This window comes from Alnus glutinosa, chromosome 8 (assembly GCF_958979055.1).
Source record: "Alnus glutinosa chromosome 8, dhAlnGlut1.1, whole genome shotgun sequence".
NCBI classification, from domain to species: domain Eukaryota; kingdom Viridiplantae; phylum Streptophyta; class Magnoliopsida; order Fagales; family Betulaceae; genus Alnus; species Alnus glutinosa.
This window is the reverse complement of record NC_084893.1, coordinates 15,053,021-15,076,714: the sequence shown is the minus strand read 5'-3', so window position 1 is coordinate 15,076,714 and position 23,694 is coordinate 15,053,021. Positions and strand designations below refer to the sequence as shown.

Below are 23,694 nucleotides of genomic sequence, written 5' to 3'. Positions count from 1 at the left end.
CCCATCCAATAGTAGCTCGTCGTTGAGAGGTTATGAGAGCAACAACCACTGAATTAACGAGAACCCATTATCACAAAATTGCATTTGGGATCGTTCAGAACAATTTGAAGCAAATGGGCATTGACAGAGACAAACACAACTATCTATGCAGAAAAATTAGTGAGAACCCATGACTGAAACCAGAACAGGATTGATTCAGAACACTTATGAGCAAATGGGTATCAACAAAAGTGGGAAAGAACCAACTAGAAAAGCAAAATCAGAGTTACATTATTGAAAGAATACCCTCTGTCAAGAGCTTATCGAACCTCGGCAATAGATTCGCTAGCCGCTCTGATCTGCGCGTTTGGATCCTGCTCCATGAAGAGCGCGTTGGCTAGGGGCTTCAGGTTGTGAGAGAGAGAGAGAGAGAGAGAGAGAGAAGAGCCAGAAGATGTAGAGCGGCAGAGACAAATAGAGAGACAAATAGAGAGAAAGAAGAAACTAGAAAGATGGAGAGAGAGAGAAGAGAACAAATAATTTTTTGGAATTAACAAAAAAAATATTAAAAGTAAAAAAATATTATTTTAATGATATAGGGAAGATTAAAGAAATTTATTGTAGGCTGTTTTTTTATAGGGAAAGAAAAAGTGGTTTGATTTTTAAATTTTCCTTAAATTAGAAAAAATTGTTAGGTGTCTGGTGCTGCTGCTCGAACAATTAGGGGTAAGCGAGGGAATAAAAACGAAAAGAAAAGGCAAACGAGGGGTAAGTGAGGCGGATGGCTTCTCTTTTTCGACCTTTTTCTAACTCTTTGGCCCAAATGCAACCACCACCACCACCTCCCCGCTTAAGTGTGGCCAGCAACAACGATGCCACTTCTACTATTACTCGCAACAACTTCGCCATAACCTCACCATTTTTGACAAAATAGTCAGTCATATCTCTCTCTCTCTCTCTCACCGTCCAAATAATAAAATCACCATCCTTATCCTCTATCTAGGGTTCCTCTGTCTGTCTGTCTGTCTCTCTCTCTCTCTTTCCAATTTCCAACCCAAAATTTTCACTGACGGAACAGAGCTCCACCGCGAGTAACTCTACTCAATCCGCTTTACTGATCTTCTCATCTACTTCATTAACATCTCAGCAGAAACCCTAGAAATTTTGTTTCACTATAAAGGGTTTCTGGTGCGACTTGTTCAGATTTAGATTCGTAGATTTTGTTGTTTATCTACGGTTTTTCATTTCTGGGCTTTGTATTAGAGTACAAAAGGAAAAAATCGTAGAGATAGATGGATGCGTCTTGTGCTGGGGGTAGTATTGAAGAGCCTCCCAACCGTAGAGATCTTAAGCAATTCGGAGACAATCCCACAGGTTTTGCTTCATGTTTATTAGCTTTTATATGATCAGCACCTACTTGTGCTTTTGCTGTTTTGCTCTTTTGGTAGATCTGGTTTTGCTTAATTGCCTGTTTGGTTAGTGAGGAAATCAAGGAAAAGCTAGTTATGAGAGCTTTGTTTCGCATATTCCTTTTTTATATTTTTACATTATTGCTTTACTTATTATATACGAGGATCGTAAACCGGCTAAGTCAAGTAGCAGTATCGGTTGGGTTTTCCGAATTCTTATATATATATATATATATATATATTTTAATTTCTTATGTTATTGTACTAGCTACACCCTTTCTTGTTTCCATCGTTAATTCATAGTTACCTAGAATTGTCAAGCAAATGAGATCGTAGTCTTGGGTTTTGACTACTATGTGCTTCCTGTGTTTATTAGCAAAGATAGGTCTAGGGGTGTTATGGTTATCTCAAAAAACCTTATGCTTGGCTTACTGTATATGCAGATATAGGTCATCTATTGGTCCAGTGTGATTAATTAATGTGTATTGTGCATTTTTTTTTTCTTTGGCTTCTGTGAATGTCTTTCTTATATTTGGAACTTATATGTTATATGTGGAGAATAGAAGGGTGTTTGACTTGAATATTTCTGTGATGCAGTATTTGATGCATCACAATATGCGTTCTTTGGTAAAGATGTTGTTGAGGAAGTTGAGTTGGGGGGCTTAGAAGATGAGGAGGTCGGTTTGCCTGCAGTTGGGACAGATGAGGAGGAATTTATGTACAATATAGAAGAGGTAATGTCACTTTCTTTTGCCTTCCCCCCCAGCCCTTTTCTTTCTTCTTGCCTTTTATTTATGGTTGTGCATAGTTGAAGTATTACCCTGGAAAATAATCATTTGGACTCTAATTTTTTTTTGATAGTTCTTTGATCTTGAGTTTTTGTTTTTTTCATTGCAAGTGCTATCTATAGTGGATAAGTCTTGGCTTAAAACTACGAGAGGAGGAAATGAAGTCCTATTGATATTTTGGCATGTTCGTATGGCATCTATGCCAAATATTATTTTCTTGGCATACTTTATTCTCACTCTTCTTTTTGTTGGTGTTGCAAGACTCGAGAGTTTTTGGTAATACAAGGATTATTTGAATAAGTTGCAAGTCAGGAACACATCGTGCTTAAGTCTGTTGTTATAAATAGCTGGCCTAGGTTTTAAAAGTCCCAATGCTGCGTGAGGCACTGATGCAGCACATGAAGCAGCTCTGGGCTAATCACCATAGTTGCTTCTTAAAAGTCTCTCTAGTTGATCACCCAGTTCTAGAAACAAAGGGGAAGCAATCATCGACCTCAACGAAAGCTGAGAAAGGGGAGGCCTTGGATTCATCGGAACCTGACCATCAGACCAAACAACATCCCTTGAGAAGAAGGAACTTGAAAGGAAACAGAGACCATACCTGACAAAATTTGGGGGAAATGCCGCACCGGCCTTGGTGGGGTCAAAATAAACATCCAGCTATCAATCCTCGCCAGAGCAGGCCCGACCAGACGAAGCACGTCAGACGAAGGATCTGGAAGCCCTTCGCGTCTTCCTCTGCAACACGCAACGTTGAGCCAGCCAAACCTCAAATAGAGCGGCCTCGATCACTGAGTTTGACTTCTTAAGGATGGTTCTTGTCCAATGGTCCAAGCGGCTGCTTCTGTAGTTTGAAGCAGTTCACCGCTGATCTTACCACCTTGATTTCTTCTGATACCTCCAACGAGAAGTGATCAAAGCCTCGCGCAATTCCCGCCTGATCCAAAGACCCAATCTTCTTCATAGAAGAGCTTCCCACCGAGCGCACCACCTCCGTGTACGGCAGTGTCTCAGCACCCATGAAAGACCTTGAAACCAGACCAAACCCATCTTTCATCCCTGACGAAGAGAGATCACGAAACGACTTTCCCAGCATCACAACGGATGAACCAACCATGGACTTGAAATATACCTTCTCCTTGCTCATTTTGGCGGCAAAGCGGCCCCATCCTTGTCCTTCTTGACCCTCAGCTCACATTATAAGACCTCTCCGGCCACCCATCGCATACACCGCTACTTCCAAAAACCGGCTAGACAAATTTGAACCTCTCTGAACGATTGTCACTTTTGAGCCCACTCTAAAAGACTTGATGAATTCTTTTGAATCAGAGTTTCGCACCAACTCCATCGTAGAAGACAACCAACCAGAATGCAAAGGCCCCAAAAACGCAACATGAGAATTGCCTCTTTGCTTTCCTCCAGTTGAAGAATTGAGGACCCTTCCTCCACCGAAAGCTCTAGCTTTTTGGTCTCCACAACAAAGTGACGCAGAAAGACCTTCTCCACCCTCTGTGTGTGCATGTTTGTGTGTTTAGGGAAGTTTTTTTTTCTTCCCAAAATGATGAGAACCATTCATATCTTTGTATGCATAGTCTTCTCTTGTGATATGACATACCTTGTACTTAGCTTGGGCATGCACCTTCTCCTGCCTTGTGCCTTGATCCATGATGCCTGGACAACTCAAATTGCAAATTTGCGCGTTTACCAGCCATACATAAGTCCAGAATGATTGGGGAAACATACAAGATGTTGATGTTTGTTTTGATTCATTCTTGGGTTGGTTGTTACGACTTATGAAATCCAGTTATAAACATATGTGTGTATACATATATAAATGTAGAGTAATGCCCCCCCCCCCAGCGCGCGCGCGAAAAAAAGAAGAAAAAAGAAGCTTATGTGATGTGGTCCCCCAACCAAAAAACCAAGCTCCATGCATCAAATGCCATGGGCGACCACGCCACAAGCTTTGGGGGAGGGGGGCGGGGTGATGTAAAGCATTACTCATAATTTAGGGATGTAATTGAGTCGGGCAGAGTATTGAATGTTCAAGCTCGGTTCGTTTATTTTTTTTTTCGAACACAAGTTGAGTTAGAGCTCATCATCGAGCTAGATAATATGTTCAAGCTCCGTTCATTTTTTTTTCGATCAACCTGCTATTAGAGATCTTATTGTTCAATTCTATGACACCTTATTTTTAGAACAATACAATTGGCGGCCTTGGCTGGAAGGGCTTTCAACTCCTTAGTTTGCGGAGGAGGCCTCTTGGTTAGAGCTTCCTTTTGAGGAGAGGGAGGTTTTTAGAGGTGGTGAAAGGTATGGACAGAGACAAGGCTCCAGGTCCTGATGGCCCCCATGGCTTTCTTCCAAGACTATTGGGATGTGATCAAGACTGATATTCTTTTTTGATTTTCATGCTCATAGCAAATTTGTGAAAAGCCTCTGTGCCCTAATCCCAAGGACTTATGGGGCGATTGAACTCATAGACTTTCGGCCTATTAGCCTTGTGAGTGGTGTTTACAAGATCGTTCCTAAAGTTCTTGCTAATAATGAGTTGTGTTATGGAGAAGATTATCTCAAAGCTTCAGAACGCTTTTGTTAAAGGTCGACAAATCCTGGACTCGGTCCTCGTTGCCAGCGAATGTTTGGATAGCCGTATCAAGTCTGGTGTTCTTGGGGTGCTTTGCAAGCTGGATATTACGAAGGCATTTGATCACATCAGATGGAAGTTCTTATTGTACACGTTGAGAAGGTATGGTTTTTGGGAGAAATGGGTCTCGGACAACACATTGCATTTCTTCAGTGCGCTTCTTTGTTTTGGTTAATGGCTCTCCGTTTGGTTTCTTCAGTAGTTATTGTGGGCTGAGACAGGGCGATCCTCTATCTCCCCTTATGTTTGTAGTGGTCATGGAGGCTTTGAGCAAAATGTTTTATGTTAGTATTGATAGGGGTCGTCTCTCAAGCTTTTCTGTGGGATCTAGGCTCCTCGTGGTTAATATCTCACACTTGTTGTTCGCGGATGTTACTTTGGTTTTTTATGAAGCCAACCCTGCTTATCTTCGCTATCTCTGTGCCCTCTAATTATGCTTTGAAGCTGTTTCTGGCTTAAAGGTTAGCTTGACCAAATCAATCTTGGTTCCAGTGGGCAGTGTGGATAATGTGGTTGAGTTGGCTGACATCTTGGGCTACGACGGGACTTCCTCTCTGCCCCTGAAGTATCTTGGTATGCCGCTAGGGGCGTGTTACAAGACTAAGTCTATTTGGGATGGCATTGTGGAAAAGATGGAGCGCCAGTTGGTCAATTGGAAAATGTTGTATTTGTCTAAGGGTGGTAGGGTTACAATTATCAAGAGCACTTTTTTCAAATAGAAAATTGTTCTAGGGAACTTTTAATATCCATTATTTTCTAATGAAGTGTTTGGTTGTATATGTGTCTTTTTAGGTTGAATGATGCCTTCAATAACCACTTGCTCTTTTCCCCTTGAACTGTGTGCATTAGTAGTTATTTTAAATAATTGGTTATGTGAATTTGAATAAGAAATATTTGTTTTAATTCAAGTGTAAGAATTTTCTACAATGGAACTAACTCTTCTGTCCTGATTTGCAGGGTGAGGATTTACAATCTCTGTCTGATATTGATGATCTTGCTAGTACTTTCTCAAAGGTTAGATAACTGGATATTGATAATGATTGTGCTGTCACAGAAGAGTGTAACTGTTTATTGTCTAAATTTGTGGGCAAATTTATTGAATGTTGTCTATTTATTTGGGAAAGATGAGTTTGAAATGTTCAGCGACAATGTTGCCACTGCCTGGAGATTAGTCTCAAAGGTTCCCAATTTTGCAAATATTCTTTGAATATAGGACTTCTGTCACACCTCTTGCAATTTGAGATACAGAATGCCTAAATTTACTCTTCTCTTGCCTAGTTGGTGAGATGCTTAATTTCTAGATAAGCTCTTGTAGGTGAGGGGAAAAATTGAGGAATTAGAAGGAATATTTCATTGAGTACTAAAGCAGATTCCTGCCAGAAATTTCTCGTCTCTATTGAGCTGTAGTTTTGGTGATCATTATGCTTGTAAATTTTCCTAAAAGAAAGAGAGAAGATTCTCTTAGGGTATCCCGTCAAAGAATTCCAATGCTAAGTGCAATGATTTTTTTTTCTTTATTGGTTTTCTTACTCCACCAACACATCAATCACAACCTTTTTTGAGATTGGAACTGATAATCCTAAATGTTCTATATCATATCACTTGGTTTCCCCCATTACCTCCAGTTCCGGTATGGTTATGAATGTATAAATTAGACAGTTGAATATACCTATTGGTATGTTTAATGTTACTATCCCAAATGTAGCATCTCTTTTTACCTCCACTATCTTAAATCAATGCTTTCTTTCCGGATATGGCAAAGAGCAGGAACTCCTTATGTTGGAAAGAGTATATTGGAAATGGCAATTTTGAAGGAAAAGTGGGGGTGATTTGTCCTTTTTTTTTTTACCCCACATTTGGTTTACTTGTTATCTACTGGTGGGATTTCTCTGTCTATAACATGGTTGGCTATTATGATTTGCATGATGATGATGGTGTTGGCTTGTAATTAGATCTTTACCCAATTTTGATTTATGATTTGGCTTTCTTGTTGTATAATCTAAGTTTCTTTTGTTGTTTCAGTTGAACAAGGTTGTTAGTGGACCAAGAAGCACTGGAGTTATTGGTGATATGGGATCCAGAGAAGGTGATCATAATAGATGCAGAATCTTATGTTGTTTAAAGTCTGCTAAAATTTGAACATTTTATCAAACTTGAATTAACTCTCAAAAGTTTTTATTTTTTATTTTTTTATTTTTATTTTAAATTGTGAATATAATTTGGCATAATTCATAGGGGCTCATTCTTCTTTAATATCATCACCTTCATGTGACTTCTTTCAGTTTGTGTAACTTTTGTTCCTATAACCTAGCAGTAACCATTATATGGATAAGGCAATGTTTTGTGGTTATAATAATGGGTATTGATAGCTGTGTAGGTAGACATAGCTTGGGATATCTTTAGACACTTTAGTGTTGGTCTGCGCTGTTAGAAGGATTGAAGAAATACCAAAAAGCAACTAGACTTGGTTTTGCTGAATATCTTCATAAGCATTTTTTACTTGGACATCTTTATAAGTTGAAATTATAACACTAATTTGAGAAACGATATAAATTTAGTTGCTTCAGAATTTGAGTTAATTTGTGGAAGTTTATGGATTGTGTATTTGCTTGTTAAAACTAGTGGTCCATGGCCTTAGTCTCATTGTCAAGCATGATGATTTTTCTTTTGATAAGCAAACGAGATATCATTGAAAAACGCAAAAGGGGTAACCCAAATAAATAGGATGTATGCAAAAGAAATACCTAGCTAGAAAGAGAAAGAAGGTTAAGAAATCAATATAATACTTATAAAAAAAAAAAAAAATTCAATAAAATAAACGCATTAAGATTTGTAGCAGCTGTCCAATGGAAAATAGTTTTGAAAAGGAAAGACTTTAGTTCCGCTACCGTCCTCTCGCAGATTTCAAAACTTATATAATTTCTTTCCCTTTCCAACAAGCAAGAATCTACTACTCTTTTAGGCAGCGCAAGAATCTACTACTCTTGAAAGTGGCTTTCCAACAAGCAAGAATCTACTACTCTTGAAAGTGGCTTTCTTTGCTTGGACAGCAGCGCAAGGGAAGATCCTCACCTTGGACAACCTTAGGAAGAAGCGTGTCATAGTGATTGATAGATGTTGCATGTGCAAAACGAATGGGGAATCGGTGGATCACCTTCTTCTCCATTGCGAGGTTGCACGTGCTCTCTGGAATGCCTTTTTTAGTCGCTTCAGCTTGTCTTGGGTTATGCCTCTGCGAGTGGTAGATTTATTCGCTTGTTGGTGGACGGGTGGTCGTTCTCAGAGTGCAGCTGCGTGGAAGATGGTCCCTTGTTGCATTCTGTGGTGCTTGTGGAGGGAACGCAATGACAGGCAGTTTGAGGACAAAAAAAGATCTATTGAGGAACTCATTTCCTTTTTCTTTCATTCCTTGTATTCTTGGGTGGCGGCGTTCCTCGCACCTTTACCTCTTAGTTTTAATGATTTCCTTGTTCTGTTTTCTTTTTCTTCCTAGCTGCTTTTCTTGTATACTTCCTGTGCACTTGATTGCGCTTTGCGCTTTTTAATGATATCTCTCTTACTTATCAAAAAAAAATAAAAAAATCTACTACTCTTTTAGGCATAACCCAAGCTAATCCAACACGGCTAAAAACATCATTCTATAATGCATTGACCATCTCACAATGGAGTAGAACATTATCTACAGACTCTCCACTTATCTTACACATAGTATTGGTCAACCACAATGAGATGTCATTTTTTAAGGTTATCCATGGTTAGGATATTTTCTAGGATAAAAAAAAAGGATCTGGACCTAATATGATCATGATTTCTCTCTCCCCACCCCTCGCCTCTCTCTCTCTCTCTCTCTCTCTCTCTCTCTCTCCCCACCCTAGCGATGGTGTGTCATGCTAGGGCTTTGCTTCTTTCAATCTTTTCGATGCTCGATGTCCAACGGTGTTTTCATCGGGGCTTTCTTTTGGGGTCAGTCTTTCCCATCGGGATAGAGCTTTCATCGGAGCTTTTCGGGGTCAGCTTTCTTTCGTCTTCTCTGACGGACTGTTTCGCGGGTATGTCTCCATGGTTTTTCTTTTTGAAGCTTTTCAGATAAGGCAGGGATGGAGTGTTGCTTCTCTGTGGAAGCCAAAGCTTTCTATTTTTCGGCGAAGGCAGATGTGTCTGAGCTTTGCTTGAAGGAGAGGAGGAAGGGAGGTCTCCAAGGCTTTGCGTGGTTGATGGTCACAATTGAGGAGGTTTTGAAAGATCCAGTGAAGGACTTCGTCAAGTATTTTCGAGAGGATGTGAAAGCTTTGATGGTCTGAGGGGGTGGGAATAAGGCCAACTGTTACCTAGAGGTGGTTGCCTACACTGAGGGTGGCCGAAAGGGGCTATTTGGCTCCCTGAAGGCCGTGAGGGTTGGGGTTGGTCTCGGATTGTGGGTGAGCTGCGTCAGTTGTTGGCTTGTCTCAAAGCTAAGGAGTGGCCGCTGGTTTCTAAGGAGCCTTTTAGGTGGGGAAACAGAAAGGGGATGTTTCATCCGGTTGTTCCTACGCGGCTGTGCTTCATTCGGCGGACAGAGAAAATAAGTTTGTGGGGTTCAAGCTGGTGGCCGTGACTTCGCTTGATCTAGGGGTCTCTGGTTCGTCGACGACCATCTACAGCGTAGTAGCAAAGTAGAAGATAGAGATGTTGTTTGTGACCTTTGTCGATCTGTTTTCTACCGTGTTGGCAAATGGTGGTGAGGAGATGTGAATGACGTTGTCTTGTGACGAATATGATCTTGGGCTCCCTGGTTTGTTGGTGGCTACTTCCAACGGCGTAGTGATGAAGATGATAGAGATGAAGGGTAATTTTGTCTTTAGCTTGGTGAAGACGCTTCTAGGGCTGTGTCGATTTAAGCTGGATCGGGTCAGAAGATTTATGGGTCGATTAGCTGGGTTGGGTTCCAAGCCAAAGGCTTTAGGGCCAAGGCTGTCAGCAAGAAGTCCATACTCCAGCTCAAATCGGTTTACAAGTCGTCGGGTAACGGTTTTAAGATTCTTTTTAGATCTTCTCAGCAGGCAATAGGATCTGGGCATGTTTTGTCGGTTCAGGTAAGAGAGTTAGTGTTAAAGGTGTTGGACTCCACTGTTTGAGATGGGTTCGACCTCGTGTGCTCTGTCTTTTCAGTTTCTCAGTCTAGCTTTGACGTGCTACTTGTGCAATATCCAGCTTCTCTGGAGGTGCTGTCTTTGGTGTTTTTCGAAGATTCTCTCAAGGATGCAGGGTCTTCTCTGGTTTTGGGAAGCTCTGTTTATGGGTCTGTTGATTTTGGTGTCAATAAGGATCCTCGGTGTTAGCCTATCTCTCCTAAAGCAGGTTCAGCTCTTTTCCGGTGGTTCTCTCTCAGGGGCAGTTGAGTTGAGAGAGAGGCTACGTCTCTCTATTCCAGAGGCGTTGGTTTCAAAGCCGTTCCAGCATTATTATAGGAAGGCTACGGAAGGTCGAGCAGTGCACTTGGATGAGGGGTTATATGCTGATTTTGTGGAGGCGATGAGGGTTGATATTGCTAATGTGACTACTCTTTCTCTCCACTCTCGGGTGTTTCTCCTGCGTCAGAGCCCAGGGATCCCTTGAGCTCAAAGGAGTCTAAACTTCCGCAGAGCTCGAAGTTAGAGGTTATTGATGAGGCAACTCCTGTGAAGGTTGCTTCTAAGAAAATTTCTCTGTTGAGAAGTTTCTTACGAAGGGGATTTCTCAACCCGAGTATATCAAGGCAAGTTTTGCCTAAAGTGTCAGTCACGTTGTCGTCGACTCTGGTTATAAAGGAAGACGAGGCGGTAGGGGCTCCTTTTTGGGTAGTTGCATCACTCCAACCGAGGACCTCATGGTGAACGGTCTGATCCAGTCTCAGAAGTGGCCGGTAGGCTTTGGTCTGTTTGGGGAGCTTGTTGTTTGGGATCAGGGCGATGAGGTTTGGGATAAGGAGGATGGGGTTTCCCCTTTCCCCTTGGGTGTTTATTCGCCCGACTTGCCTTGAGATTGGGCGGCAGATGGTGAAGAAGATGAGGTTCCACTTTTGGCTATCTTAGATGTCAGTGTAAGCGAAGAGGAGTTTCATCGGGAAACAATGGTTGCACGCCAAAAGACGCAAGGTAGGAGAGGTGTTGAATTTGAAAAGTTCCATTAACTATGGCGATGATTATGCAATCTCCTGGCATCGGAAATGCAAGGATCACATGATGTAGTATTGAGTGCCTCTCGTGGGCCTTAGGTCTTTGGGTTTTTAGGGTCTCGCGGGTTTGCTTAGGTCTCTATTTTTATTTATTTCTTTCTTCTTCTTCCTTTTTGTATTCAGTCAGAGGGAGATGGGCAGGCGAAGACAAACTCTGCCCCCTCCAAAAAGGGGTTGTTTGATGTTAGATCCTTCGACAATGTCCTGGTTTGTAATGATGGCTTTCTCTTCCCTTGGAAGAGAATTTGGCATACTAAGGTTCCTTTGAGGACGACTTTCTTTGCTTGGTCGGTGGCCCTAGGAAAGATCCTTAGAAGCAGCATGTCATTGTGATTGCTTGATAGGTGTTGTATGTGTAAGAGGAATGGGGAGTTTGTGGACCATCTCTTTCTCCATTGCGAGGTTGCTTGTGACTTATGCACTTTTATTTATTTTTCTTCAGTTGCTTCGGGCTCTCTTGGGTTTTGCCTCGCCGAGTAGTTAACTTGCTTGTTGGTGGACTGCTGGTAACACTCATAGTGCTGCTGTGTTGAAGTTGGTGCCTCCTTGCCTCCTGTGATGCCTTTGGAAGGAAAGAAATGATAGAAATCTTGAGGACTGTGAGGACATTGAAGGAGCTCGAGTCTTTTTTCTTATATACTCAATCTTTGGACATTTGCATTTGTTATCATGATTTTATTGTTCTTTCTCTTTTTCTAACTAGCATGTATTTCCTTATTATGCTTTGAAGTTGTTTTTGGCTTAAAGGTTAACCTGGCCAAATTAGTCTTGGTTCTTGTGGGCAACGTGGACAATGTGGCTGAGTTGGCTGACATCTTGGGTTGCAGGACTTCCTCTCTGCCTCTGAAGTATCTTGGTATGCCGCTAGGGGTGTGCTATAAGTCAAAGTCTATTTGGGATGGCAATATGGAAAAGATGGAGCGTCGGTTGGCCAGTTGAAAAATGTTGTATTTGTCTAAGGGTGGCAGGGTTACCCTTATCAAGAGCACCCTTTCCAGTTTGCCCACATACTTGTCTCTCTTCCCCATTCCTGCTAGTGTGGCCAATCGAATTGAGAAGCTCTAATGAGACTTTTTATGGGGAGAGTTAGGTGAAAAATTTAAACATCACTTTATTAGCTTGGCCAAGATTTGCACTCCAATCTTTGAGGGAGGGTTGGGAATAAGAAATTTGAGTATGTTCAATCGCGCTCTGCTTGGTAAATAGTTGTGACGCTATGGGATTGAGAGAGCTGCATGGTGGAGAGTAGTGGTGGACTCCAAATACGACAGCTTATGGGGCGGTCGGTGCTCTCTTGGGCCGACAGGAGCCTTTGGGGTGGAGGTGTGGAAGAACATCAGAAAAGGTTGGGATTCCTTTTGAAGCAACACTAGATTTGTTGTGGGGGATGGTACCAAGATCAGCTTTTGGCATGATTTGTGGTGTAGGGATATGACTCTTAAGGTAGCTTTTTCAGCCTTATTGCTATTGCTCGTGTGAAGGATGCCTCTATTGCGGATATATTTGGAGTTTTTGGGTGACTCCAACTAGTGGAACGTGAGCTTTACTAGGGAGGTGGATGTTTTTGTTTCCTTTCTCCAAGCGCTTCATTCAGTTAAAGTGCGTAGAGGTAGAGAAGACAAGTTGTGGTGGGTCCCCTCCAAAAAAGGTTTGTTCAAGGTCAAGTCCTTCTTTTGCTCCTTGGCTTGCTCATGAGGTAGTCGCTTTCCCTGGAAGAGTGTTTGACGCACTTAGGCTCCTTCAAGGGCAGCTTTCTTCACGTGGTCAACAGCTTTTGGTAAGATCCTTACCCTGGACAATCTCAGGAAGCAGCATGTTATCATGATAAACAGATGCTGTATGTGCAAGAAGACTGGGGAATCCGTGGATCATCTTCTTCTTCACTGCGACGTGGCTTCTGCTTTGTGCAGTACTCTCTTCAATCGTTTGGGGATGTCTTGGGTTATGCCCAGACGGGTTATTGACTTGCTTGTTAGTGGTCCTCTGGAAGGCCAATATGTGCTACGGTGTGAAAAATGATGCCTATTTGCCTCTCTCTGTGTTTATGGAGGGAAAGGAACAATAGGAGTTTTGAGAATTTGGAAAGTACCTTGGAGGAGATTTTATCCTCGTTTTACCATACTTTGTACCGTTGGACTACGGCTTATGTGCACCCTTTGTCATTTAGTTTTGGTGATTTTCTTGTTTGCTTTTCTCGTTCTATTTAGGTGTTCCCTTGGTATAAAAAATGTATTTTCTCTTGTATACTTCGTGTGTACCTTAGGGTGCTATACGCTTTTAATGATATTTCGGTTACTTATAAAATAAAACAGGTTTAAGTTAAATGAAATAAGATCACATGAAGTCCTTGTTGTACCTAGCATGTATTTGTCTTAAAAATATCACATGAAGTAGGAAGATGATATAGTTTATTTAAAAATTCAATCAGGAAAATAATATAGAAGGAAAGGGTGTGTTGGCCTGGGATTCATTTTTTTGTTTTTGTTTTGTTTTGTTTTGTTTTTTTTTTTTTTCTTCCAGCCCTAGCTGGCCTGAAATATCAATTCGCCAAGTATGGGCTGTGCTAGTTGGATTGTGAGGCTCAGGTCCGGGTTAGTGTTAATTGGGATTGCTAGTACCATGTTGCCCCATGTCATTGCCACTTCTGGTTCTACTGTTGCTGTTGCATTTCTATTGCTATCCACGCTATCATTGGCACTAGTAGTGTGGCTACTTCAAACAAAAGAAACATCGTTGAATCATTAGATGTTAATGGCTAGTTTATTAGGATATAACATAAATAAGAAAGCATATTTTGCAGTTTTACAATTGCCTTTACTCTGAACAATTTAGCTGGTGGCCTAATTTGGGTGGTTTTCCTTTTGATTCTATTGGTGATGAGGGGGCTATATGTATGGAGAGAACTTTTGAGGAGACTGAGGTTTTTGTGGTGGTGAAAGCTTTGAACGACGATAAGGCCCCTAACAGTTTTTCTTTGGCCTTCTTTCACACTTGTTTTTTTATTTTTATTTTTTTATAAGTAAAGTTGCAATTTATTAAAAAAACGTAAGGCGCCCCTACATATACAAGCAGTATACAATACACTTGTTGGGAGGTTCTCAAAGAAGACATTAATAATTTTTTCTATGAGTTCCATGTTTGAGGTAAGTGTGAAAGAAGTCTCAATGCTACCTTTATTGCCCTTATTCCTAAGAAAGTAGGGGTTGTAGACATTAGGGATTTTTGCGTGGGTCGGTCTGTAAAATTATTTCCAAATTCCTAGCTAATAGACTGAAAACAGTGTTGAAGAAGGTTATTTCCAAGACTTAGAATGCTTTTATCTGGGGAAGACATATTTTCGACTATCTTTATTGTCAATGTATGCCTTGACAGTAGAATCAGATCAAGGGATCATGCGTGCTTTGTAAATTGGATCTAGAGAAGGTTTATGATCACGTTAATTGGGGTTTTCTGCTGATGCTGAGGACATGTGGTTTTGGGGTGAAATGGTGCGGGTAGATAACACATTGTATCTCTACGATGCGTTTCTCGATTTTGATTAATGGAACTCTCATTGCCTTTTTTAACAATTCTTGTGGCTTGAGACAGGGGTTCCTTTATTTCCTCTACTTTTTGTTGTTATTATGGAGGCCTTGAGTAGAATGTTGTCCGCTAATGTGAATAGAGGGCTCAAATTTTTTGGTGGGGTGTAGGCATAATGAAGAACGCTCTTTTTCTCATCTCCTATTCGCGGATGACACTTTGTTCTTTTGAGGCAAATCTAGATCAACATTGTTATTTGCGTTGTCTTTTCTTATGCTTTGAAGCTGTCTCAGTTTTGAAAGTGAAGTTAGCTAAATCAGAGCTAGTCCTTGTTGGTGCCATGGAAGATGTTGAAGGCTTGGCTCGTATCCTTGGTTGTAGAGTTTCTTCTCTGCTTATGAAGTACGTGGGTCTTTTGTTGGGAGCTTCTTTTAAGGATTAATCAATCTGGGATGGAATTATTAAGAAGATGAAAGCGGCTTTATTTGTCTAAGGGTGGTAGGATCACTTTGATTAAAAAATACACTTTCCAACTTGCCTACTTATTATTTTGTCCCTTTTCCCCATCGCTGTTGGTGTTGCTAATCGTATTGAGAAACTTCAGCGGGATTTTTTGTGTGGCAGAGTCAACGATGAATTCAAATTTCATCGAATAAGTTGTTCAAAGATTTGCACTCCGATATTCTTAGGTGGTTTGGGAGTTAGGAATCTGCTTCTGTTTAACTGAGCTCTTTTAGGGAAGTACTTATGACGTTATGCCATGAAGATGGATGCTTTGTGGAGATCTGTTGTTGAAATTAAATATGGCAACATGTGGGGAGGGTGGTGTTCTAATGTAGCTATTGGGTCTTTTGGGTTTGGGGTGTGGAAAAATATTAGTAGGGGGTGGGGGAAATTCTATAGATTTATTAGATTTTAGGTAGGTGATGATTTTCTAAGTTCAGATTTTGACATGATTTGTGGTGTGAGGATCAGACTTCGAAGCAGCTTTCCCGAAGTTTAGCATATCTCGCGCTTTAAGGAGGCTTTGGTTGCAGATCTTTTGCAATTTTCTAACAACTTTTTACAGTGGAACCTCATTTTCATCATATCGGTGCATGTTTGGGAGGTGGAGTTGATTATCTCGTTCTTTTATTTATTGTACTCTCCAGTTGAGACGAGGTGGCGAGGATAAGATTTGTTGGACCCTCCTTCCGAAAGGCTGGTGTTTGAGGTCCAATCTTTTGACAATATGCTTATTCCTCACCCCCCCCCCCCCCCCCCCCCCCCCCCCCCGCGCGCGCGCGGGGTGGCTCACCCTTTCCTTAGAGGAGCATTTGTAGAAATAAGGTTCATTTGAAGTGGCGTTCTTTGTATGAATGATAACTTTAAGGAGGATTTTAACTATGGATAACTTGAGAAAGAGACACGTCATTTTGGTGAATTGGTGTCGTATGTGTAAGAAGAGAGGAGGAAAGATTGGCCATCTTTTGCCATGCTGCGAAGTAAGTGGCCAGTGACTTGTGGGTATCGACTTTTCATATTTTTGAGATATAGTGGGCCATGCCCCCAACAGGTGGTGGAGCTGGTTGCTTGTTGGAAGCCACTGTAAAATAGAAGTTTGAAAAATGATTCATTTGTGTTTAATGTGGTGTATTTAGAGAGAATTCAATGCTCAAAACTTCAAAGATTGTGAGAAGATGGTGATAGAGTTGAAAGCTATTATGTTCAAATCTCTTTATGTTTGGATGGCTGCTTACAACTGTTCGCGTTTTTCTAATTTTTTAGAATTTTTTGTGTTCTTCTGTTTCTTAATTTGGTGTTTCTCTTGTACACATCCCGTGTACTTGGTTTGCGAGTACTTTTTTATGAGACTGGATTACTTATATGAAAAGAAAATCTTGTAACCCCTCTTTAGATGTAGCCCAGTGGCTATACCCGTCTTAACCTAACTACTAGCAACCCAACTAGGGCCTTAGAGAGCACAATGACATTCTGCACTAACCATAGTTGAATTTAGTTGCCTAAGCAATGCTTTTTGTTGGAAAGGAGCACTTGATTGACCATAATGATTTGGACTTACCCACGTTGCATGTATAAGAATTTGATAACATTGGTATATTTTTAGATGGGTTGTGGTCTCTGTCAATATGTATGTATTATATATTATTAAATTAAGGGTTAAATACCTTTTTGCTCCCTGTGGTTTAAAAACTTTATTTTTTACTCCCTATGTTTATGGCTAAAGACAAAGATGGTATTTCCGTCCAAAGATTGACAGAAGTCCATGTTAACACTCTTAGAAAACTGACACCTGTCTTATGTCATGTTAAAACTTATTAACAATAAAACAATTAAAAAACTAAAAAATTAAAAATATTAAAAACATTAAACAAATAAAAATATTAAAAAAGCCAAGGGGGTGGCTTAGCCACTCCATAGCCGGTCCGGGGGTGGCCAACCCACCTCTATGGCCCTTGGGGGTGGTTCGGCCACCCTAAAGAGCAAAATGGGGGTGGTCGAAACCACTTCCAGGCCAAACGGTGGTCTTAGGAGTGGTTTCGGCAACCCCCATTTTGGTTTTAGGGGTGGCCAAGCCACTCCTAAGGGCCATGGGGGTGGTTCAGCCACCCCCACCCCCAGACCGGCCATGAGCCACACCTATTTTTTAGGTTTTTTTTTTTTTTTTTTTTTTTTTAAATATTTTTAGTTTTTTAATGTTTTAATTTTTAATTAGCCATAGGGATACATGTCGAATTTTTAAGGCCGGTGACGTGGACTTCTGTTAATTTTTGGACGGAGGTACCATCTTCGTCTTTAACCATAAACGAGGTACCATCTGTGATACGAAATAAAGTACATGGGGCAAATAATAAGGACTTTAAACCACAAAGGGTTAAAGGTATTTAACCCTTAAATTAATTACAAATATAAAAATATTTAGATTGATGAATATTTTGCGGGTCTTTGTGGTTTTTTTTTTTTTTCTTGTTTCTTTGCCTTTTCTTTTTATGTGTCATTTTGTATACTTTCTGTATGTTTAGGGGTGCCTACGCTTTTTATAAAATTTCTCTGATTACCTTTCAAAAAATATTTAGACCGATGAATCGAACTAGATTCAAAAGGAGCAGGATATCTCAGGAAAAATAGTAAAAAGGCTCCCAACTAGTCTATGAAATTCTAAGGAAGCCCATAATAAAGTACTCTCTGACTAGAGATCGACAAAACCCATGAAGCTATCAGGGAGTAAACCTACTCTGATGCCTCTGCTTCCACTTTCACTCTCTTATGATTTTTCCTTTTCTCTTTTTTCTTTCCAAACTGTCCAAGACAACAAAAGCAGAGGTTCCAAAGTTTGTGCCCTGGATGAAGGAAGTTTGAACCCATTCCTGAATAGTGACAATTACTTTTTGAGTTGAGTGTGCATGTGATCATATTCTTCTTTTTTTATTCATTATAATGTTAACTTTTTGACATTTAAACTTTTACATTCTGAAGTAATTGACATTTTTATGTTTTTATAATATTTCTGACTATGGTGACTATTACAATTTATTCTTTTTCAATCTTTTATAGTAAAGCCAAGTCATCATGTTCCTATGGGATACTTCACTGAATTGTTGTCCACTCTGCATTTTTTTTTTTTAAATGTATTCATACATTCTCAGCGTTCTACTATGGCAATGCATGTTTGGCTTGTGTCTCTCGCTATGTAGTAAGGAGGTTGAGAGCGTCCATTAGAATGTCAAGTAACTTCAGTTTTAGATCAACTGCATATAAATTTGGTTTTGAGCCAATTGCCTTTTTCACCGCACACAGATCTAGGGTTGATGAGCAGGCTGTGTGCTGGAGCTATACTATTGGTGCAATCTCAATGCTGTTTGGATATTGCACCATGAACAATTAGTCTGCTTACTGGTTGCTTGATTTTCCCTCTTTTAGCCATTAAGCATTATGACATATTCTGCGCTTCTTCAATTGCAGAAAAGGCACAAACTTGGTTAAAATCTGAGAGATTATGACATGAAAGTACTGCTGTTGCTCATATGAAATAGTCATCACCATATATCTGGATATGAATAAGACCTAGTTTATGGTTACTTTGTCAAGGAGCAAATTTATTTTGTGGCCAATGAATTAAATACATGGATTGCATGGGACATGTAGTAAATGCATTCAATGTGGTGTACCACAGCTTTGATGCATGAGGGAAAACGTATTGGGTATTCTTTCTTTGATACTGTCTTGAAGGAGATTCACCACACAAATGGATTTCATTGCACTATACTATCCATTGACTTGACTTAACTACGTGGTCCATCTTTTCTGACCATTTAAAATGACTGCAAAAGTTTTGGTTGAGCCAATAGGCAGGTAATTCAAGCTTTTGGATGAGAGGAGATGGAAATCATATGTCTTATATATGGAAATGACTGTCTATTTGCTCCTAAATGGCTCTGTCAGTTGAACTTTTTCTTCTATTTTACTTTTCTTCCAGGTTCATCTGTTGCTGAATGGGCACAAGGGGAGGATTTTCCTTACTGGTTGGATCCACATGGATTTGACTCTGAAAGCAGTCAGGAAGGCAAACGGTGGTCATCACAGCCATCTGGTCGCCTTGCAGAATCAAAGCCTTTGTACAGAACGTCTTCATACCCTGAGCAGCAACAACAGCCTCATCACCAAAACCACCAACCCTTCACCAGTGAGCCAATTCTTGTTCCAAAATCTTCTTTTACTTCATATCCTCCCCCTGGTGGCAGGTCTCCCCTGGGTTCACCAAACCAGCACTCGGGCCACCTGAACATCCCATATATTACTGGTGGACCTGAGATGGCGTTATCTTCACCAAATCTGTCTCCTTTCTCAAATTCTCGGCCTCAGTTGATTGGTTTGCATCAGGGTTCAAATTTTGGTGGGAATGTGCCTCAGTTTAGTCACAGTGTCTCTGTTAATAGCCGACCACCAAACCAATGGGTTAATCAGTCCAACTTTTATCCTGGAGATCATTCGAGTCTTGTCAACAATTTGTTGCAACAACGGTTACCTCATCAGAATGGATTAATGCCTCCACAAGTGATGCCGCAACCACAGCCGCAGCAGCATAGGCTGCATCATCCTGTTCAGCCATCATTTGGCCATTTATCGGGATTTCAATCGCAACTATTTAATCCACATCTTTCTCCAGGGCCACCCTTGATGAGCAAGTTTGATGCAATGCTTGGCCTTTCTGATATGATGAGAGATCAAAGACCAAAATCAGCTCAGAGAGGGAGACTGAATCTCCGGCTTTCCCATCAGGGCTTTGATACCAGTAGCCACAAGAGTGATACTGGGTGGCCGCAGTTTAGATCAAAGTATATGACATCTGATGAAATAGAGAGTATCCTTCGAATGCAGCTTGCTGCGACGCATAGTAATGACCCGTATGTAGATGACTATTATCACCAGGCTTGTCTTGCAAAGAAATCTGCTGGGGCCAAACTGAAACATCATTTCTGCCCTAATCAACTGAGGGATCTTCCACCTCGTGCCCGTGCTAATGCTGAGCCACATGCTTTTCTCCAAGTTGATGCTCTTGGGCGGGTTCCATTTTCTTCAATTCGTAGGCCCCGTCCTCTTCTTGAAGTTGACCCTCCAAATCTGTCTGTTGCTGGCAGCAATGAACAAAAAGTTTTGGAGAAGCCCCTTGAACAAGAGCCAATGCTTGCGGCTAGAGTGACAATCGAGGATGGTTTATGTCTTCTTCTTGATGTAGATGATATTGACCGTTTCTTACAGTTCAATCAGCTCCAAGATGGCGGGGCCCAGTTGAGACGGAGGCAGCAAGTCCTGCTGGAAGGGATGGCAGCATCGCTTCAACTGGTTGACCCACTTGGCAAAAATGGCAACACAGTTGGGCTTGCTCATACGGATGATTTGGTCTTCTTACGGTTGGTTTCTCTTCCCAAGGGCCGGAAGCTCCTTGCAAGGTATCTTCAGCTTCTCTATCCTGGTGGCGAGCTCATGCGAATAGTTTGCATGGCAATTTTCCGTCATTTAAGGTTCTTATTTGGTGGCCTTCCCTCTGATCTAGCAGCAGCAGAAACAACAGATAATCTTGCAAGGGTTGTCTCACTGTGTGTTTGTGGCATGGATCTTAGTGCAATCAGTGCCTGTCTAGCAGCAGTAGTTTGTTCCTCAGAGCAGCCCCCACTTCGTCCTCTTGGAAGCTCAGCTGGAGATGGGGCTTCCCTGATTCTAAAATCTGTACTGGAGCGGGCAACTGAGCTTTTAACTGATCCTCATGCTGCTAGCAACTACAACATAACTAATCGGTCACTTTGGCAGGCCTCATTTGATGAATTCTTTGGCCTTCTCACCAAGTACTGCATAAATAAATACGACAGTGTTATGCAATCTTTGCTTATGCAAGCTCCACCAAATGTTGCTGCTATTGGGTCAGATGCAGCCAGAGCTATTAGTAAGGAAATGCCAGTTGAGCTGTTACGTGCTAGTCTTCCTCACACTGATGAGCTCCAAAAAAAGGTGTTGTTGGATTTTGCACAGCGCTCTGTGCCAATAGATGGATTTAACAGTAATGGTGGGGAGAGTGCTGGGCTCATGAATTCTGAGTCGGTGCTGAGTTGATAAAAAAAAGAAAAAGAAGCTGCTTGGACATCTAGTTAGAGCCAATGGGTGACTGAATCTTGGAAAAAGCAAGTGAAGATATGCATCATGGGAACAGTATGCAGCAAGATTTTTCACATGGCGGCATTGCATGAAGAGCATCTGCTGTTTAGTTGTTTTAGTGCGCTATAAGCAGGCGGTTTGGTATATTTATGTCTCGAGTCTGCTATTATTTTCTCACGCACAGTTTTTATTTCTGTTGGTTATATTATCAATATGACGGTAGAGCTTATTTTGATGCTCTGTTGTGGTCCAGAGGATAGTCTATTGTAGGAAGTTAGTATGTACAGTTTAGGTACAAGTTGATGCCCCATGTTCCTTTACTATTAAACAAAGGACGTGGGGTTGGTTTTATTATGTTCACATCAACGTGTAACAGGGTGCACGCTATTCCTGACTGGAAATGGAGCTGGGACTATGGAATCCATCGTGGGTAACCGGTTGATTATTTACATCATTTCTCAACTGAAGACGACTGCCTGTGATAATGGATATGATTGTTTGATTGTCGACTGCCTGTTCGTCCTACTGTGTTTTCTTTAGTGTTCTCTCAAGTTGTGTATATTGTTCCCCCCCCCCCCCCCCCCCCCCCCCCCCTCCCTCCTCTCTCTCTCTCACACCTGTCGCTTGCAGCTTTCTTTTATACTGATTTGCTCCACAACCGCCTGCTACGTGCCACATCCTTACTGGCATGTCTCCCGCAGCCGACTATCTCACGCCTCCCCCACGCCCCTTACCTCATGTTGGGAATAAAGGAGTTAGTTGCTGAGGTGGCATGGGAGGGAATTCTGTGTGGTAACATGTGGGTGCCCCCTCTTAGAAAAAAGAAAAAGAAAAAAGGTTGGGTGTTACTATGATTTGTGTGTTTGTGTCTCGGTGGAGGGGTGATTTTTACTGTTGAGTTTTGGTTTATGTAACGTTGCTTATGCTTGTTTTTGGACCTCGCTCTATAAGTTGTTAGTATTTCAAGATAAAGCTCATACAGCCAATTCTTTTATATCGGTTGCGACTAACTCGAGAAATATGTAACAAAGTATGGGTGGTTTTTTTTTTTTTTTTTTTTTTTTTTTTTTTTTTTTTTTTTTTTATTGAAATGTGATTTAGTCATATAAGCACCATCAGAAGTCAGCCTCCCCTACTTCCCTTTGTATCTCATAGACACAGAAAAAAAGAAAGCACCATGTAAAGTCTCATTATGGATGTCTCTGTCATGAGATGTTTAGCTCCACTGGTTTTGACACGATGCATTTGGTAGTGCTGAGCGTAGCCAAGAAGCAAGTGATGATGAGCACAAGAGGGAACCAAAACTTGTGCCAGGTTTTTGTCATGTTTTCTCTGTAGAGATAGATGATAACCTTTGAAATTGAACAGGTGATTCTTGGCGTTCAACAGTAAAGCTCCAACACTTTAAATTGAGTTTCGGATGAAACACAATGTCTTTGAATCGGTGGTTCTTTGTGCCCCCAAGCCTAACAAAAGTGTATTGGTTCCCGAAGGAAGGGATGAGGTTTGCATGTACGAGGAAATGTTCCGAGCGGGCCTGCGACTTCCTATACCGAGCCAGGTGAGGGAGGTTTTGTTTGTTCCTGCCCAACTAAACTTGAATGGATGGAGGATTTTAATTAGGGGTGTAAAGGAAGCGAAGCTACCCGTGAGCTCATTCGACTCGGTTATTAAACGCTACAAATCCGTATAAAACTTGGCTCACTCGTTTAAATCTCAGCTTGCTCATTTATATGATACTAAATCTTAGAATTTAGGTGATATATTGATATGGCATGATGTAGCTTCATTATATAATGTAAATTATGTAATAAACATATGATTCATCACTTAATTCTTAAATTCTAACTTATAAGTATACAATTCATAGTAATGTAAACTATAAAGATTAGGAATTAGTGGTAACTGGATCACTTTATCACAAAAGATCGGTATTTCTTTTTTGTGAGTCGAGCCGAGTTTAATTTTTAAAACTCGTTATGAGCTCGAGCCGATAAATTTAAATGATCCGAGTTTGGATATGCACTACTCACCCGAACTCGGCTCGTTTACATTCCTAATTTTATTAGCTTGTTGCATTCTTTGGTCAATGGTGTTTGATAAGCGCAAACATGATTTGACGAAAATTCCTCCATTTCTACAGCCCGAAGAAAATGGTGATTGATTGTATAACTTTTTCTCTTGTCGCTGTCGGAAACTAATCGAGATCTCAATTAAGCATTTGAGCATAGAAATTGGGATCAACGATTCTTCTACGTCGGTGGAGGGCCCAAAACAAGTTTTTTGTCCCAAATTGCTCACATGAAAGAGATTAGGAACACTGTGTAATGCCCATAACTTAATTAACTGGTCATTAATCAGCGGTGTTACTATTATCCTTTCCTAGTGGGCTTTGTAGCGGGGTATATGTCTATATATATATTGGAACTAAACAACCAGCTCAATTATGAACCATAGCATCTAGCAAATCCACCAAATCGCTTATCTCACAATAGGTTAATCATA

General features: G+C 41.0%; 1 protein-coding gene across 1 annotated transcript; it reads left to right on the top strand.

The window, feature by feature from the left end:
• Positions 1 to 767: 767 nt before the first annotated feature.
• On the top strand, positions 768 to 21,714 carry LOC133875546 (protein PAT1 homolog). Its single transcript, XM_062313714.1, has 5 exons — positions 768 to 1,353; positions 1,986 to 2,122; positions 5,781 to 5,837; positions 6,846 to 6,909; positions 19,016 to 21,714. Exons 1-5 carry the CDS (start codon positions 1,272 to 1,274, stop codon positions 21,145 to 21,147), a joined length of 2,472 nt encoding a protein of 823 aa, XP_062169698.1. The 5' UTR covers positions 768 to 1,271; the 3' UTR covers positions 21,148 to 21,714.
• Positions 21,715 to 23,694: the final 1,980 nt, after the last annotated feature.

Bases quoted from the DNA above. Each gene is read 5' to 3' on its own strand.
- LOC133875546 (XM_062313714.1), top strand. From the start codon at position 1,272: ATGGATGCGTCTTGTGCTGGGGGTAGTATTGAAGAGCCTCCCAACCGT. The intron at 1,354-1,985 runs GTTTTGCTTCAT...TCTGTGATGCAG, and splicing joins ATTCGGAGACAATCCCACAG to TATTTGATGCATCACAATAT. The intron at 6,910-19,015 runs GTGATCATAATA...CTTTTCTTCCAG, and splicing joins TGATATGGGATCCAGAGAAG to GTTCATCTGTTGCTGAATGG.